Genomic DNA, 19,866 nt, shown 5'->3' on the forward strand with positions numbered 1-19,866 from the left:
AGTACAGGGATCCAAAGTCTGTTTTTCTCTACTGTGCAGCTCCAGCCAAACAAAGTAAACCATTAATAATCACCAGGTAAATTAATGAGGATACATTAAGTCTAAAATCCTTTTCTTTCAGGCTTTTGAAGTGTTTGGATACTCATCTAGACCTGACTGCTTCCCTTGTGGCTCAGCTGGTAAAGAATTAGCCTGCAAAAAAAAAAATTTTTTTTTTAAATAAATAAAAGAAAAGAATTAGCCTGCAATGTGGGAGATCTGGGTTTGATCCCTGGGATCCGTGGGAAGATCCCCTGGAAAAGGGAAAGACTACCCACTCCAGTATTCTGGTCTGGAGAATTCCATGGACTGTGTAGTCCATGGGATCGCAAAGAGTTGGACATGACTGCGCGACTTTCACTTTCACTTTCTAGACCCGACTACACAGATATATCCAGATACACAGATATATTTCTGCATATGTTTATGTCATATAGATGATCTAGATAATTTCAATTTCAAATATTTGCTGCTTTATTAATGCCCATCCTTTAATTTTTCGGATACCTGCTTCTCCTTTACTTGATTTCTGGGTCAATTAGAATATCTCTGGGCCAGAGTGTCAATTCGGTATTGATCTTAAAAACAAATATGGGGCGTAAGAATAGGGGACAGGCATGGATTCCAAAAGAAAGAAAAGAGCTTCCACTCTCAGGAGCTTACATTCTCATTTTGTACTCAGCTGTTGCCCTACTGCCAAACAGCAGGATGAGAAGAATATTCAGGTTGACTCAATGGCAAACATTTACATGTTTGTAAATGAATTTAGTTTTTAGTTTTTATGTGGCATTCAGCAGATACACTTGTAAGGCCATATCAATAATACACAAGGAAAGTCGTATTGATACTTGGAAAATTCACTCATCTGTTTGATTTGGCGCTAACTTCCAAGATGTGCATTTTCCCACGGTTACATATAGTGGTGATTCAGTAAACCAGGTTAACTGTTAAATCTCATAGGTGACTGTTAAATTGGAGCTAGGATAAAATGTGATTGTAGGGATTCTACCCTGGCTGTGTTCTCTACTGATATGCTTGTTGCTCTTGGCTTTTGGGGTCATGGAAAGAAAGAGGAGGGAAGAAATGGTGAGAGAGAAGGATAATGGTACAAGGGGCACTCCTTAGAAATTTGAACCCACTGGGTTGTAGATTTAGATATACACTTAGAATCTTACCCTCCCTGAAAATCACAGAAGCCTCAGTAAGAGTTAATAGGTGCCATTATCTAAATTTATCTTTTGGTTATTGCACTCCTGGAGCTAAGCAACAATGCAGACATGAGAAGAGGGATTTTATTTAATTTAAAATGCATTGTTTGAATTTTTTAGAATGGCAGATGAATGGTACTAATTATATCTTATTCAGTCTATTAATAAGTTACTCAGTAGTCTTATACCTGAATCTACACCTGTTGTATCAGAGTTAAGAGAGGAATAAATTGAGAAATTCAGAAAGGATAGTCTTCAATTTAACTTTTTCCTCAGACAAGTCACATGTAGATAAACAAGAGTTAATTGAATGTAGTTTGTTGGAAAAGTCAAATGCTGAATTTGTAAGCATTTCTCCAAGGGTATGGATCTTGTAGTCCCCCCCACCCCCACCAAAAAGCAAATGAAACCGTTTTATTCATGCTAGGAGATATGTTTGATCTGAGGTACGCAGATGTTGGCCTGGCCTTTGTAATCAAATTGAGTGCTTCTGCCCCAGATGTTAAAAAGCTCCCAGTTCAGTGTAGGACAGTAAGGAGCTGGGCTGAGTTTTGCTGGTGGCTTGTCTATTTCAAAGCATGTTTTGTGGAATTGAGTCTTTAGGGCTACAGTTTCCTGTACAAACTCTTGGCCTCTATTTTCTCTTGCAGCCTGGTGTCTGGTTTGGATCTGGTCAGATGAACCGTGTCTCCTGGCTAGCTGACAACCCACAGGAGGTAAGCCTATAAAATGGCACAGGCCATGGTTGTTCATGTGAGGAGGACCACCTGGCAAGGATGGGTGGTTCCCATGTGGAATACTGTCGAGCAGTGCTCTGGGGCAGGGACTGACCAAACTTCTTTAGTGCTCGAGGCACTTGTCTGAATTTCTTGGGATGAAAATCATTTCCAGCCGGTCGCTGGTCTCGTCTGGATGCAAAGATAAGTCATTTTTCTTCTGCATCTTCTCAACACACCGACCTTGCAAAGTCTGCACGTGGAAGCGTCTCAGAAGGGTGACCAGGATGACCTTCATCATCACCATGGCAATGTACTTTCCCGCACAGGCCCGGGGCCCAAAGCCAAATGGCTGAAAGTACCTGTAAGGAACCTGGGAAAGAGATCAGACAATTAGCCAGAGTAGTAAAGGCTAGAGTCATGCATTTCTGTTTGATTCACCCTGAAAACACAGTCAGTCAGAATGCTCGGTTTTAGTGATTTGGCCATATTGCTTCTTCACAGACAGGGATGACTCTGATTCAGATAAGACTCTTTCTCCTTCCAGTTTGATTCACCCTTTGTGATACAGACACAACCTCAATAATTCCCAGCTACATTTTCATGTAAAGTACTCAGCTAGCTCTGTGGGAAGGCCACATCTTACTGCTGTTCTGCCAGTCACTGAGACAAAGACTGTTGTTGTCCCAGGTCATATAACCTGATGACAAAGACAAATTTAGGCAAAAGTGTGGATTCCTGTCCTATTAATGCCAAGAATCTAAATATTTTTTGTTATACAAATATTTAAAGAGACACATCTCTCTGTCTTGTCCCCATTTGGATTCAGTGTCTGGCACCTAATAGATGCTTAGTTATTTTAGACCAATTGGCAACATGGCATGGGTTGCTTATATAGAGGCAGAATGAATTAGAGAACTGGTTTAACTTAGATCATATCTCTTCTCCACATGGCAATGGAAAAAGGGGCACAGAGGGAACTATATGGATAATTCAGATTTTTTAAAAAATTTCCTAGAATTTGACATAACGGAGGTAGAATCTCTAGTACACCTCAATTAAGAACAAGGTGGGAGTTCTTCTAATTACTAAGTCATGTTTAGAATAGAGACTAGTAATTGTGGGGCCATTTGAGAACCAAAGGCAGACTGAAAAAAACAAATCATTTCTTCTCATTTGATTTCCATCTAATCATCATACATGATGCTATAGCTGAATCTACATGATGACAAGGTGATAAGTTTAAATGGAAAAATGGGTTGGTTAAACAAACTTCATCTCACTTTAGGCAAATTAAGGACCTGAATTGTGCACACTTGATCTCTCATGTGCCCTCCATGAAGACATTTCCAAGAGCTGGAGAGCCAGCTTCCTTGGCTTGAGGACAGAACTGATGGGCATGTTCTAGCCGGGGGAATTGTGTTCTCTCCTGATGATGCTGGAAGGGATGAGTAAATAGATTGAAATGTACAAACACAAATACAGAGGGGATTTAACAGTTGATTCTTTCAAGGGTGGCACACTCAGTTTTAAGGAAGGACTCTTACATTCTTGGCAAAATTTTCAAGAGTAAATTCATTAGGCTTTGGGAAAAACTCGAGTCTATGCATTCTTCCAAGGTTCAGGATAATATTAGTCCCCTTTTTCACCGGGTAGCCATCGATGACGTCATCCTCTAAGGCTTTGCGCATGACCAGGTCCACGACAGGCTGGTATCGCATGCTCTCATTAATAAAGTTTTCTACCACTTTTAGCTTTTGCATATCATCAATCCTTATGTCTCTTTCACCTGTAGAATAAGATAAAAAAGACACAACTCATCTTAATTTCAATATATGGTCAGTGTTTAAAATCATACATTTTCCACAGAACAGTTTCCTCTTAGTTGAAAACACGTATATCTACAATTCTAATGTAAGACAGTAACTGGAGTAAAATATTCTGTACTTGTTCTGTAGAATGTCTTATGAAAATTTTGATTTCAGTTTTCTTATCTTAACACCTAGGGGTTTCATAGTTAAGTCTACATTTCTAGAAAATTAAAAAGGACAAAAACAAAAAAACTTTGGATCCACACCCCCACATGGCTGCAGTTGGCTGAGGCTGAGTGTCTGAGGAGCCCTATAGAGAAACTCCTCTCTGCAGCATCATGTAGACCTACCCAGTCTACTTCAAACATTTATCTGCCACTTCTGTGGTTCTTGAGTTTGGTTCCCTACTCTAAATTCTAGAAGATGTTAATTTCTCTAGTCAAACTGAGATGGTAATGTTAATCACGTTGAAGGAAATGTTCTCTTCTGGTATCCTGTGCAGTCATCTGTCAGAAAGTATCTTTGATCATCCCTCCTCCCCATCTCATCCAGGACAACCTGGTGTGGTAGGGTGCCAAGAACTCCCTATGCCCACCACACAAAAGGGGGTCCTGAGATAAGCCCTAGGTGAGTTGGGGACTGATGGACACCTCTACGATCTCAGCATGGCCCAACACTGGTCAGACAGGCTCAGATCACTCTCAGAATTGGCAAAACTTGAAAGCATTCTCAAATGGGGTATCACTTCCGTAGAATGAAAATCAACCCAGAGTCCCAAGGCAGGTCTGTCTCCTGTATAACTATGCTATCCAGGAGAGGTCTTACTTGGTCAGAGAACTCTTCTGACCCAGCCCTTCATGTACTGCTCTTTGTACACTTCAGAGTCTAATGGGTGTGTCTATCTGGGGTGGGGAGGTAGAGGGCAGATGATGGGGAAGGTAATCCAAGTCGTTTCCTAGGAAGTAGTGACCAGGTGTGTGGATCTAGAGGGAGCACGTGTACATGCACTAGTGTTTGTCCCAGTTTTTTGTTTCAAGAGGACTGTTTTGTCAGGGAGACATTGTGGAGCACAAGCCCTTTTCACCTCTCAAGGAGATTATATTACAGGCTTATGATCTCGAGCAGTTTCCCCCTGGTTGTCTGCAGTCTGCCATTCTATGGCTCTCCTTCTCACTCCAGTGAGCCTGCTTGTTGAGTTCTCTTTTTCTCAGGAGACTGAGAGCCCCAGGACTGCAGAGATGGACCTGGCTTGTTCACCAGGTGCCCCTGCACCTGGCACAGAACCCATAACCTGAAATGGGTGCTCGAGAAAACATTCCAGAACTGAAGCCTGGGGGTTATTGTGGTTCCTCGCTATCTACCTTCCCAGGCAGCTTTCCTCCTGCAGCAACACGTCTGCAGAAACCTTCTTTCACATATTTAATACTTGTATGAAATTTCACCTGATTGTCAACTATTTCAAGCAGCACTCAATTGTTTTAAAGGTAAATGAGATAAAATTTTTTTAAAATGTATTGCCTTTCATCAACGAAACAGGTTGTTTCACAGAGATTCTTTAAAGTCAACAAAGAAAAGTCTATCATTACAGATATCTCTTCACATGTGTCTGAAATGTACTCCTGAAGAAATTACTTATGTGAAGCACATTCCAAATAGACCATTTCGTTTTCTCCCAGAAAGCAATTCTGACTTTTGAGTGTAGCAGTATTTCTAGGGGAGGGTGGGGATATCAGGAGCAGTGGCAGAATGATGTGAAGCAGAGGCAGAGCAGGAGGAGATGGAGTTGGGAAGAGCTGAGCAGGGGCCTGGGGGATCCCCTGCAGAGGAGGAGAGGGTAGGGGGAGGAAGGACCTGGAAGTCCAGGACTGGGGGGCAGGGAAACGGATTGCTCCCCTGCCTTTGCTATCACCCTCTCTCCTCCCTCTGCTCCCAACTGGAAGAAAGGACTGCTTGAAACCCAGAAACACTGCCTTAAATGATAGCCATCTCCCTGAGTGGACCTTCAAAAGCCTTTGGTACAAATCCTTGTGGATGATCTCATGTGTTTTAAACACAGACATATGAAACCACATGTATGTGCTTATGTGGCCCTTTGAAAAGACCTTGAAGAAGACACAAAATAATAACAGTGATTCCCTCTGGGAATTGAGATGAGGCTGAGGAGAAGAGTGGTTGGGTTCAGGTGACAGTATTTTCTGCTTTATACATCTCTCCATTATTTGGATTTTTTCAATGAGTATGTGCTATTTTAAAATTAGGAAAACACAGGAAGAACTATCATTTCAACCTGTCTGGCATAATGAAAATATGACACAATGACTTGCCTTATTGTTCTCTGAGCAGATTGTAACAGAGTTTTTGACATAAAAATTTTAGGACATAGAAGCTCATATCAAGAAATTGTTTTCTGAGCTCTATTGTTTGTTTGATAAATTCTTACCAACAACAGCCTGGATTTCCCTCATTATTGCCTCTTCAACCTGGGGATGCTTTGCAATCAGAAACAGCATGAAGAACACAGAAACAGACATGGTGTCTGGTGCTGCGATCAGCATTTCCAATATGCACTGGTTTACATTCTCTCTTGTAAGTTCACCACGTTTCTGAAGAATGGGAAGGGAGAGAAATATTGGGAAAGTGAGCAAGGTTCAGAACAGGAAGGGAGGTAGCACTCAAGAATCAATTACCTCATACATGCGTTAGGATACTGTATTGGTCTTTATCTTTCTGGCTTACTTCATGTCAATGTATGACAGAAACCACTACAATATTGTAAAGTAATTAGCCTCCAAGTAATAAAAAAAATGGAAAAAAAAAAGAATCAATTACCTCAACAAAATGAAATTATAGGAATTACAAGTCTCTGGAATTGACAATGGACACTTTTATTAATAATCTTCAGCTCAAAGCCAAACAATTTAGACATTTATCTATGTATTTAATGTCTTTGCACTCCCTGGTTTTCATGTTTTGTATTGTACAGACACAGAGATGTTTAAATCCTAAGGGTCAGTCCAATCAGATTGTCTAATACTGGGCTATTTAGTTTGGGTATTATATAAACACTAAAGCAAACATTTAAAAGCAGAAACATGCAACAATTAACAAGTGGGAATTTTTAGACACCTATACACAATCATACGTGCTTCCCAGGTGGCTCCGTGGTAAGGAACCTGTCTGTAATGCAGGAGAGCTGGGTTCAATCCCTGGGTCAGGAAGATCCTCTGGAGGAGCAAATGACAACCCCCTCCAGTATTCTTGCCTGGAGAATCCCATGGATAGAGGAACCTGGTGGGCTACAGTCCATAGGGTTGCAAAGAGTCGGACATGACTGAACGACTGAGCATGCTTGCATACAGTCATACACATATGTTGTGTAGGAATTATGGTTAGTGTAGGTCTGTACCTCAGCAAAAATCAACTCAGTGGCGAAATCTATGCAGTCTTCCAGCTTCTCTGCTGTTGAAATCCTGTGTCTTTTTTCTTCTATGAGAATTTCCATGGCATCTTTCAAGTCCTTGCTGGAAATAAAAGTGAAAATATAATCTACCTGTACTCAGTTAAGATACCAAAAAATGGGTTTATTTGCCATTTGTTTAAATAAAATGAAATGCTGTAGATGAAGCTATTAGTGTTCATGAATAACCAAATTTATACTTAATTATTTGCAAATATCCTTAAATTATGTATACATTACAATTCATATTAAGGAACCAGAATTAGCCACATATCTAGCTACTGGTAGCAAAGTCAAGGCTATAAACTATAGTTAAATGTTGAGAACTGTTACCAAAAGGCTAAATCCAATATATTTTTTTAAGTATTGGCATGATAGAGACAATACATGCGGGCTTTCTCACTTGTATGTGGAATCTTTCTCACTTATATGTGGAATCTTTTTATTTTAATTCTATTTATTCATCTTGGCTGTGCTAGGTCTTCATTGCTGCCTGGGCTTTTCTCAATTTGCAGTGAGTGGGGGCTACTTTCTAGTTGCAGTGCAGGCTTCTCATTGTGACGGCTTCTCTTGTGGCAGAGCCTCTGGGGCACGCAGGCTTCAGTGTTTGCAGCTCTTGGACTCAATAGTTTTGGCTCCCAGGCTCTAGCGCACAGGCTCAATGGTTGTGGCCCACAGGCTTAGTTGCTCTGGCTCATTCTGGACCAGAATCAAACCTGTGCTCCTGCATTGGCAGGCAGATTCTTTATGACTGAGCCACCGGGGAAGCTTCATGTGAAATCTTTTTAAAAGAGGGAGTTCATAGACACATAGAGCAGATGTCATACCAAGTCATGAAGTTGAGGGTGGGAGCAAACTGGTGATGGTGATTATCAAAAGATACAAACTTTGGGTTATCATAAGTCACTGAGATGTCATGAACAGTATGTGTTCATATTACTGTGTTGGATATTTGTGAGTTGCTAAGAGGGATCTTTAAAGTTCTCATCACAAGAAAAATTTTGTAACTGTGTATGGTGACAGATCATAGACTTATGATGATGATAATTTTGCCAAATATACAAATATTGAATCATTATGTTGTATAACTGAAACATAATTTTATATGTTATTGATATCTTAACAAAAAAAACCAAATATTGGCATATTGCAAGGGCATATGGGGAAGAAGACTAAAACATTTCTCTAGGTCTTTACTGCTCTCGGTCATAGGAGATATTACCTAGTTCGCTATCCATTAGCAGATTTTATATATCGAGAGAATGTTGCTGAGCTAATTTTAAAGAAAACAAAGAGGAACTGTTATACAGTCTCATGTGAAAAGTTACTGTGAGCCTGCTGACAATAGTGAAGATAAAATAATGACCAAATGTAGCTGCAGACCAGTATGACTCTTTCGGTTCAGTTCAGTTCAGTCGCTCAGTCGTGTCCGACTCTTTGCGACCCCATGAATCACAGCACGCCAGGCCTCCCTGTCCATCACCAACTCCCGGAGTGTACTCAAACTCATGCCCATCGAGTCTGTGATGCCATCTAGCCATCTCATCCTCTGTCGTCCCCTTCTCCTCCTGCCTCCAATCCCTCCCAGCAGCAGGGTCTTTTCCAATGAGTCAACTCTTCGTATGAGGTGGCCAAAGTATTGGAGTTTCAGCTTCAGCATCAGTCCTTCCCATGAACACCCAGGACTGATCTCCTTTAGGACTGACTGGTTGGATCTCCCTGCAGTCCAAGGGACTCTCAAGAGTCTTCTCCAACACCACAGTTCAAAAACATCAATTCTTCAGCACTCAGCTTTCTTCACAGTCCAACTCTCACATCCATACATGACCACTGGAAAAACCATAGCCTTGACTAGACGGACCTTTGTTGGCAAAGTAATGTCTCTGCTTTACTCTGTATGACTCTTTAGGCCACCACAAAATCTGACCAGAGTGAAGAGATGAATAATTGACCTTATTGATTCAAGTCACACTAAGTTCTGGTTGAGACAAAGAGAAGTGTTTAAGGGACCATGTGTCCAAATCATCCACCTGATACTCATCAACCAGTTGAGAACATGCAAGAGCAACATGAAGTTGACTTCCTCCTTGGAGACTAATATTATTGAATTTCAAAATGTGCAAATGGATGAAGTTAGCTCTTCAACCAAGTTTGGGAACTTGAAGAGTTGGAGAATTTAAGACACTCTGGACATCTGAGTAAGATATGAACGGAGATATGAAGAGAGCTAACATGTGTTTTGTCTCCTATGTGTCATGCTCTGTGCTGATTGCCCTACATAGAGGATCTCATTAACCTATATCCCACCCTGGAAAGTAAGTTATATTTTATTTTAAAGAACTTCCCAAGACCATTTGGTTAGTAAGTGGTAGAGATAGGATACAAATCAGGTCTGTCTACCTCTAAATTCCCTGGGTTTTCCATTGGTGGTTAGAGGTGGCATGTTTAGTGGCTGGCAACTTACACACTGGAGCTTCCCTGTGGTGGCTCAATGGTAAAGAATCTGCCTGCGAAGCAGGAGATATAGGTTTGATCCCTGGGTCAGGAAGATCCCCTGGAGTAGGAAATGGAAACTCACTCCAGTATTCTTGCCTGGGAAATCCCATGGACAGAGGATCCTGGTGGGCTATAATCCATGGGGTTGCAAAAGAGTTGGACATGACTTGTTGTTTAGTGACTAAACAACAACAACACTTGCACCCTGAAAACCCAATGATTATCCAGTAGTCCACTGGGCGTTTGTCCAGTCTTCTGCTAGACTAGTGTGAGACCAAGGCAAAGCCATTTAACGACTATTTTAGGATCCCCCAAGACATAAGATGTATAATTAAATAAACAAACAAACAAAGCACACCTTATAAAAGTTCATCATGAAAAAATTATTTTGTGACTACTGTCAGTTCTTACAAGTTGAATTAAGTTAAATTGTTTCAATGGAACACAATAAATGTTTTCATGTTTCCATTTTTCTAGACATGCAAAGAAAATTTTGACAGATAATAACAATAGGTTCAGCCAACCCTTTTGTCTTCAACTCAAAACACACTTCAGTGTCAAATCTAGTTGTAGATTTGGGGTTCTTAGCTTCCTAAACGAAAAACATCCCTGGGCCAAAGGCTGCCTTTCCCCTGTGGTCTGGCCACATGTGCCCAAAGCGCTGTAAGAAGTGCTTCACCAGCATCTTACTCAACAGCTCCCTGTGGTTCTGGGGACGAGAAAGCTTGCCAGAGAGGCCAGAAACATCTGAGACACACACAAATCAGTCTCGTCAATAATAATTCCAAAATGTGTTACTTACACAGACTTTTCATACTTTCTGCACAGCCAAGATATCTTAAAGAAGATGTCTGGTTTGAGAAGGAGAGCTTGCCATGCATCAAAATACCCCTGGATTTTAACCACGATGGCACTTTCTGGAAAACATCAGAGCAGATGAGCAAAAATGTGAGTCCAAGAAGGGTATGCCAATGAAAGAAGATCCCCTGTAGGCTCTCCTAGCATCTTGGACTCTTAGCAGGACAAGGTTCTGTCTTCAGTGGGTGTTACAGACACATGAATGTCACCAAACAAATCAACACTAATTCATTCTACTTTAGCACCTAAATGGCCAAGTTAACCAGAGATTTGGTAGTTTTCATGTTTATGGTAGAGACCCAGCTTAGAATCTCACATGCTTCTCCTTGGCTGAGCCTCCAACATCTTCTGTTTTCCTGATCATGGGAAATAAAAGGTAATTAATGTTGTTATGACCTCAATCTGGCACCAAAGGCAAAAAGCCTTACCATTCTTCTGTTTATATTTCAGTTCAGAGTGTAGAATTCATCTTGTAGTTTTCAGTGCCTTATCCTAAGTCTCCTGAACAGTCAGTTCTTAATTGATTTTCTTGAATTACGTTGAATACTAGAGAAAAGAAGAACACTGCTTTTCTCAAATTATACACAAGGGAATGGAAGAGACCAGTATTTTCAACTGCTAAACACCGGGCACAGGGTAAGGTGCTTTAGAAAGAAACTTCATTTCATCCTTACAGTCTTGCGAAGGGAGTAAGAGTGTCCTCGTTGTGCAGATGCAGAAGCTGCAGTTCATAGAATTGAGGAAGTTTGTCCAACACCATACAGCCAGTGTGGTTGGCAGCCCCTAGGCTGCAGCCCAGTCCTATCTGACCTCAGGGCCATGTCCTTTCCTCTTTGGTGCACCATGGCCCCCAGGCTCACTGAGAGTTTAACAAGGACCCAGTGAGCAGGTGGAAATACACAGAACTCTGTATGGATTATGCAGGTTCTTAGTAACAAAGTCTGCATCCATAAATTAACATAGAGTTGTACAATGCACTTTTCTTTTCCCCTCCTAAGATTCAAGGCTGTTTGGGAATCAAGGAGAAGGGACTTCTAAAATAGGTACCTGTCAATCCTTAGGAGTGTGTGTGGAACAGGCAAATAGGGCTTTTAGAGTGCCTGTCTGAAAGGAGTTCAGACAAGAGGCTGTGACTAAGGTCCTCAGAGTGAATGAGACGCCCATCCTGATGTCAATCAGACTGTTATGTCCTCTTGAAAGAAATAATTAAAGAGAGGGGAGAGGAGGCGAGGAGAGTGGAAAAAAGGAGGGGAGGGCTTATCATTTGTTTGCTTGTCCAAATGTGGTCAGTCAGGGAGCAGGTATGATAGCTCAGTTGGTGTGGGCAAGAGTGAAAATCATGCCTTGTTCTTATTCCTGTGATGTTCTTCCCTCAGATCTGCAGAGGGTTCAGGGCTACACTTCATCTGGGGCTTTGTTCAGTTGTCCAATCCACATCAGAGGATCAGAGGCCTTCCTGATCACCCCTTCTCTCCACAATAGTTTTGGCTTCTCTCCAATTGCCTCCCTTCACTTTCTAGCCCTTTGCCCTACTTTTTTTGTTCCCAAGGCACTTATTATTGCCTAAAGTATTGCTAGATAGTAACTTGTTTACTGTGCATATGTCCACTGGGATGTAAACTCTTTGAAGGCAAGGACTTTAGTTCACTGCTGTAACCCCAGAACCTAAACCTTCCATAAAATAGGCAATCAATAAATATTAATTGAATGAATGTATGAATCAATAAAGACTGTTAGAAATCAAATCAGGAGAAATTTCTTTAAGCTGCCAATAGCAGAATGGAATGAATCCACATGATTAATGTTTGGTTTTTTGTTGGTGGTAGAGTTAAATGGATGTGTTTAATATTTGTTTCTATAATATAATGAGTAAAGCATCTTCTTGAGTGAGAAATCTTGCCAGGATTGTTATAAATGCTAAATCACAAGCTTTATGTGAAGCAATTTTTTATACTACTTGGCACATTGTAGATCCTAAATTTATGGGAGTTATCATCATCATTTTCAGCAGCATCAGCTTGAAGTTTTCATACTTAGTGGCTTTGAGGGAGAGGTATATGCATGTATTTATGTGTGTGTGTGTTTGTATATATACATAGAAAGTTAAATAGATTGAATGTGGCTATGGGTTTGTATGTGTGTGTGTGTGTGTATGCATATATCATGTGCAAAAGAATGGTTGGTAATGGTTGAATACATAGGTTTGGTGGTAGGATATATTTATGACCAAATGAAATGATCACATCTATTAAGTTTCAGCTGTGGGTAGAATTATCCTATTTCCTAGAGCAATGAGGAGAGATGCAAAAGAAATAGAAGATGGCTCTTGCTGTGAATATTTAAGAGCTTATAAATGAAGAATGCAGACATACCAGGAAAACACTTTAGGAATTCTTAGAAAGATTTAAAGAACAGAGTACAAAAGAGCGTATCTTTCCATAAGTTCATTACACTTCTCATGCCCTGTTTAGTAAAGGGCTGAATGTCAAGTCATGAGAATGAAACTTTCAGTACCATCCAAGGGGATCCCCAGGAAGAGCATGTTAGAGGTGTCCAGCATGATGCGCCGCATGAGGGTCAACACGTCCACATAGCCCAAGTCGTTGCGGACCTCCTCCAACCTGTCCAGATGCTTAGTGATGGAATCAGCACAGATGGTCACCATGCGCACCAGGCCAGGACCGGATAAAGCTGAAGGGGACAACATCAGAGTGAGCTACCTCCAACTCCAGGACACACAAGCAATCAGGCAATTTTGGCTTTTTATGTTTGGAGCTTAACTGACCACAAATTTTTCTTCAGTAAGTGGGTGGAAATTTCATTTTCTTCTTTATACTTTTTCTGTATTTTCCTAATTTTCTACAGCAGGTCATCACATTTATGGTTAAAAATGAAAAAAATAAGTATTTTTAAAACAGACTATTCAAAATTATACTTTTATTCATATGATAAACCATTTGTGAGATTGCAAATGAAATATGTAATACTTGGGGTTATAAATCACAAATCTGTGATTTTCCATGTTTATTATATACCCTTCTAAAGAAGATTTGGATTTGGTAGTGGGATATTTTATGTTTCCTAGGGTGGCAGAATATTGCTACTGAACTATTCAAATTGGATCTTACTGTTTTGATCTAAGGTGCTTACTGTTTAATTATAGGTTATACATGTAAAATGCTAATTTTCTAAATTACCAAATGTTTTTGTTGTTGTTTAGTCACTCGGTCATGTCTGACTCTTTGCAACACCATGGACTGTTGCCAATCAGGCTCCTCTGTCCCAGGCAAGAATATTGGAGTGGGTTGCCATTTCCTTCTCCAGGGATCTTCCTGACCGAGGGGTCGAACCTGTGTCTCCTGCTTGGCAGGTGGATTCTTTACCACTGAGTCAATTGGGAAGTGCTTACCAACTATAACCTTCTCTTAATCTTAGTTTCTCTTCAAAGTACAATCATTTATTTTACTCAATCAGTGTCATAACAACAAAACAAATCCTTGTTTGAGCAGTCTTTCTCATAGAACTGGGCACTCTTTCAGGGCAATGATAACCTATTAGCTTTGTACTTCAAGTCCATAGTAACATGGTGGCTCTCCAAATGTATTTGTCAAATAGAGGAATGAATGAAACCTGGTAGAGTTAACTAGCTCTGTTCGCTCCCTTTGCTCTGCTCCTGACTGTCTTAGCAGCTACTGGGTCATGATGGCAGATGGTCTAACTTGAGAGTTTAACTCTTAAAATTATTTCTCCCCTTGTTCCAAGTTTCTTTGAGTTTTCTTTAGGAGTAATTGCTTTTTTATGTCTTTTGTTATTCAGATTTGCTGTTAGATTCAAAGTGCTCAAACAAAGCCAATCAGCTGTGCTGCAGAGCCCTTGAAGACACACTTTACAAAGAAGGAAGAGATCTGTAAGTGGTTCTAGACTCTAAGCATGTCCACCCAGGTATAAAAAAGAAGCTTGGGTTGGCAGCATACTTCCTGACTTAAGGAAGGAGTTGGAGATATGGAAGGTGGGGATGCTGTTTTCTGGGTGACTGTCACATCCGCAAGTGGGACAACTAATTCCTTCATGAATCAATCCTTTGCATGAAAGGATTGACCTTGAATATCAGTCCCAGGCTGATGTCTGATTTGCCTTTAAGTTCAAGAGTTTGAAGCCACATTTCAGACTTATAAACAGAATGTAATATCACTGATAGGGCCATGGGCCAAAGAATGTGGGCAGCCTCTAGAAGCTGGAAAAGGCAAAGAAACATTTTCTCCCTAGATCCTCCAGAAAGGAATAGAATTTTTCCAGTATCTTGATTGGAGAAGGAAATGGCAACCCACTCCAGTATTCTTGCCTGGAGAATCCCATGGACGGAAGAGCCTGGTAGGCTAAAGTCCATGGGGTCGCTAAGAGCTGGACACGACTGAGTGACTTCACTTTCACTTTTCACTTTCTTGCATTGGAGAAGGAAATGGCAACCCACTCCAGTATTCTTGCCTAGAGAATCCCAGGGACAGAGGAGCCTGGTGGGCTGCCGTCTATGGCGTCGCACAGAGTTGGACACGACTGAAGTGACTTAGGAGCAGCAGCAGCAGCAGCAGCAGAATCTTGATTATTGCCCTGTGAGACCCACATCAGACTTTTGACCCATAAAACTATAAGAAAGACTTTAATTCCAGTGGCAGATGGTAAAGAGGGAAATCGCTAGATAAGGATGTTTGGGATCTAGTTTTTGCTATTCCATATCTGGCGATGTTGCCTTGGGGAAAAGTCATAAGCTCTCTAGAAATGTATTTACTTAAGTAAAAAACCTAGAGCCTGGAAGAAATGACATATATAGCCATTCACAGTTTTGAAATTATCTAAGTTATTTGCAAACTGTTTTCTGTGAAAACATGTGGGATGTCAACCAATGGTTCAGCAAACATGTTGGCTGTGCTAAATATCTGACACACTCAATTCTTATTTGAAGTGACATTAAGTATATAGAGAGCCAATTCTTTTTTAAATCCATGAGAGGGATGTAGAAACAGGAAGAACCAGATCAAAGTGGTTAAATATGTAGGCTCTGGGGTTGTCTTCTGTGCTACCATTTACTAATGGTGGAAATTGGGCAAGGCAGTTAACCTCTTTATGCCTCAGTTTTCTCATTTGCAAAATGTAGGTGATATTATTATTGTTTACTACATGGAGTTACTGTGGAATTAAGAATTAAGTGTTTAAAATCGTGCCTACTATATAATGCATATGTAATGAATGTTAGCTGTAACCATTTTAAAACTGTGAAGCAGCAGAAGTTGAAAATGATTTCAAAACAGACATGCTCATAGACAAAGCAGCAGAATGTACCCGGCACCTGAATACCTTTTGTAAAGAAAGGTCGAACAGCCTTCCAGAGCGCTGGGTTATTGTTGAATATGATGCCTTTCTCGTGCATGCCGATGAACTGCAACCCCAGTTTGCTGCCAAACCGGGATATGTAGTGACTGTGCTTCATTACATGGAACATACTTGAGGACCTGCAGCAAAAAAAAACCTTGGTATTGATTTTTAAGGGTCAAGAACTCACAATGATGAGTTTGACTACCTGGTGGCTCTTGGAGCAAATGCATTTGATCGAGACAAAAATGCATTATTTCTAGTGTTCAGATTAAATAAGTACTTGTGTTAGCAGAAGAACCTCCTCCTCCAGTTAAAACATTTCTACCTACTAGCTCTCTGTTTGGGCATCACTAAAGATCAACAAACAACACACGCAGAGTTATTTGTTATTTGCCCTTCTTCTCTGACACCAAGTCTCTAAAATATTACTCACGAATGTGGTCAAAGCTGCAAGGCTGTGAGAAACTGCACCCTCCACACCACCACGTTTCCAAGAGCCTCCAGCCCTGGAGCAGCCCCACTCCAGATGGTGGCCTTCTCTCCCCTCCCCGCCACCCCCCACAGAAGTGAATCTCAGAATTGGAAGAAGCTGGAATATTTGAAGTCTCATCTCGTTAGTCTGAAAGCAGCAGTTCTGCCTTGTACCACCTATTCCCCAGAGTCTCTAATCAGGCCTGGCCCCTCCAGGGGTATCATTCTGGGACTGAAGGATATACCTGGGGACCTCTGCCTTGAGTTTGACTGACTTGGGTGGACCTGGAAGGCTCTCTGTGGTGGTGACAGCAGTTCTTTTGAGGCTCTGCATCCATCATGAATCACCAGGGTCTAGAGGGTCACAGAGTTCTCCCAAGATGTAGGATATGTTGAGCCATTAGATAGCCCTTGATATGGCATCCCTGGGACTTTGCCAATAGCCTAGGCTTCCTTCAACTTCCCAGTTCTTCCACTACTCTGCCCTCTACCTTCGCTCCTGGACCAGTTCTTACAGCCTAGCTTCAGCTTTCAGAACAAGTAGCTAGGGAGGAGGCAGCCCCCTCCCCACAGATCTCCTCCAGGGCTTGCTTCCTACCTCCAATACCAGTAGAATTAGGGCATGTTAAGGCATTGAATATTATAGAATTTTTAAAAATTCTAGCTGAACGCATCATGGGGCCTCCATATGTGAGGAGAATATTGTCTTCATAGGACAGCGGTACAGAATTCTTTTGCAGAAAGCCTCACTTTGATGAGAAGCTCTTTTATTAAGGCTACTTATAAGTCAGGCTATGGCATTGGAAGTATAAATCAATCATTTAAATAATTTAATAATTGAAAGGATAGGGTTTTCTATGTAATATCATGTGATCTCCAAAAGTGACAGTTTTATTTCTTTTCCAATTTGAATTTCTTTTGTTTCTTTTTCTTCTCTGATTGCTATGGCCAGGACTTCCAAAACTATAGCAAATAAAAGTGGCAAATGTCGGCATCCTTGTCTTTTTCTTGATCTTAGAGAAAAAGCTTTCAGCTTTTTACCATTGAGTATGATGTTTGCTGTGGGTTTTTCATACATGGCTTTTATTATGTTGACATAGATTCCCTCTATGCCCACTTTCTGGTGCGTTTTTATTATAAATGGATGTTAATTTTTATCAAAACATTTTTCCGCATCTATTGAGATGATCGCATGGTTTTTACTCTTCAATGTGTTAATGTGGTATATCACACCAATTGATTTTCCCTAGTAGAGGGAAACATAGGAAGGTCACTCTTTGCCTTAAATCACAGTAATATCTTTTTGGATGTGTCTCCTTGAACAGTGGAAATAAAAACAAATATAAACAGGGCCTAACTGAATTTAAAACTTTTGCACAGCAGAGGAAACCATAAACAAAACAAAAAGACAAACTACCGATGAGAGAGAATATTTGCAAGTGGTGAGATCAACAAGGGATTGATTTCTAAAATACACAAACAGCTTATACAATTCAATATTAAAAAAAATCAAAGAGCCCAATTAAAAAATGGGCAGAAGAGGTAAATAAACATTTCTTCAAAGAAGACATACAGATGGTCAACAAGCACACGAAGAGGTGTTCAACACTGCTAATTATTAGACAAATGCAAATCAGTACTACAATGAGGTATCATCTCACTCCAGTCAGAATGGCTATCATGAAAAAGTCTATAAATAATAAATGCTGGAAAGTATGTGGATAAAAAGGAAACCTTCACTGTTGGTGGGAATGTATTAAATAAATTGGTATAGCCACTATGGAAAACAATACAGAGGTTCCTTTAAAAACTAAAAATAGAGCTTCATTATGATCGAATGATCCCATTCCTATGCATATGTCCAGAGGAAAACATAGTTCAGAAAGATAGATGCACCTCAGTTTTCACAGCAGCACTATTTACAACAGCCAAGACATGGAAGCAACCTGAATGTCCACTGTCAGGTGGGTGGATAAAGAAGATGAGGTACATACACACAATGGAATATTACTCAGCCATAAAAAAGAATGAAATAACGCCATTTGCAGCAACATGGAAGGACCTATACTCCAATAGTCCAGTAGAAGCTCCAATACTTTGGCTACCTGATGTAAAGAACTCACTCATTGGAAAAGACCCTGATGCTGGGAAAGATTGAGGGCAGGAGGAGAAGGGGACGACAGAGTATGAGATGGTTGGATGCCATCACTAACTCGATGGACATGAGTTTGAGCAAGCTCAAGGAGTTGGTGATGGACAGGGAAGTTTGGCGTGCTGCAGTCCGTGGGGTCACAAAGAGTTGGACACAACCAAGCAACTGAATGGAACTGGAAGAACCTAGAGATTATCATAGTAAGTAAACCAGGTAAAGAAAAATATCATGGTATCACTCGTATGTGGAATCTAAAGAAAAAAAAAAAGGATAAAAATGAACTTATTTACAAAACAGAAAGAGACTCACACATCTAGAAAACAAGATTACCAAAGGTGAAAGGGGATTAAGAGGAACATATACACACTACTATATGTGAGATAGATAACCAACAAGGACCTACTGTATAGCATAGGGAACTATCTTCAATATTTTGTAATAACATATAAGAAAAACAGGGCTTCCCTGGTGGCTCAGCACTAAAGAATTTGCCTGCCAATGCAAGAGACCCAGATTCGATCCCTGATTCAGGAAAATCCCCTGGAAAAGGAAATGGCAACCCACTCCAGTGTTCTTATCTGGGAAATCCCACAGACAGACGAGCCTCCAGGCTTGAGTCCATGGGGTCATAAAGAGTTGGGCACAACTTAGTGACTGAACACCAACAAATAAGAAAACAGAATCTGAAGAAGTATATGTGTGTGTGTGTGTATATACATATATATATATATAAAATTGAATCATTGTGCTGTATATCTGATACTAACAAAACATTGTAAATCAATTATACTTTAATAAAAAACTTTAGGAGGACAAGATGGCAGAGGAGTAGGTGCATGTGGCGTACATCTCTCTTCACGGATACATGAGGAATACGCCTTCAGACATAGAAATGCATGCAGAACACCAGCTGAGAGCAGATAAGAGTACCTGACTAGCGTAGAATAATACATAGAACCATGTAAAACTCACACCCACAGCTCACTTGAATACAAGACCCGACATCACTCAACCACCAGTAGCACCCTGTGCAGCATGCCTCATCTAAACCAACAAACAAAGCAAAAATACAAACCCAATCATCAGCAGACATGATTACCACCTCACTCAGCCTTGCCCATCAGAGGGAAAAAAAAAAAACTCAGCATAAATCTCACCCTATACAAAGCTCACACAAACCACTGGACCAACCTTAGGTCTCATGTACCAACTTCCACCTCCCTGTGCTAGTACAGCTGTTCCAAGCTTGTTACCCAGACCCCTCTGTAGGGCAGGACAACAGGCTCTT

The 19,866-nt window shown here is 40.7% G+C and overlaps 1 protein-coding gene across 1 annotated transcript in view; it reads right to left on the reverse strand.

The window, feature by feature from the left end:
- Positions 1–2,087: 2,087 nt before the first annotated feature.
- Positions 2,088–19,866, reverse strand: part of LOC122705583 (aromatase) — a 45,119-nt gene continuing 27,340 nt past the window's right edge. The window contains exons 4-10 of the mRNA XM_043921038.1: positions 15,938–16,092; positions 13,100–13,276; positions 10,530–10,644; positions 7,181–7,295; positions 6,215–6,377; positions 3,511–3,752; positions 2,088–2,336 (exon numbers count right to left, since the gene is read on the reverse strand). Of these exons, the coding sequence (XP_043776973.1) occupies positions 2,088–2,336; positions 3,511–3,752; positions 6,215–6,377; positions 7,181–7,295; positions 10,530–10,644; positions 13,100–13,276; positions 15,938–16,092 (1,216 nt within the window). The remainder of the gene's footprint in view (positions 2,337–3,510; positions 3,753–6,214; positions 6,378–7,180; positions 7,296–10,529; positions 10,645–13,099; positions 13,277–15,937; positions 16,093–19,866) is intronic.

This window comes from Cervus elaphus, chromosome 12 (assembly GCF_910594005.1).
Source record: "Cervus elaphus chromosome 12, mCerEla1.1, whole genome shotgun sequence".
Lineage (NCBI taxonomy): Eukaryota > Metazoa > Chordata > Mammalia > Artiodactyla > Cervidae > Cervus > Cervus elaphus.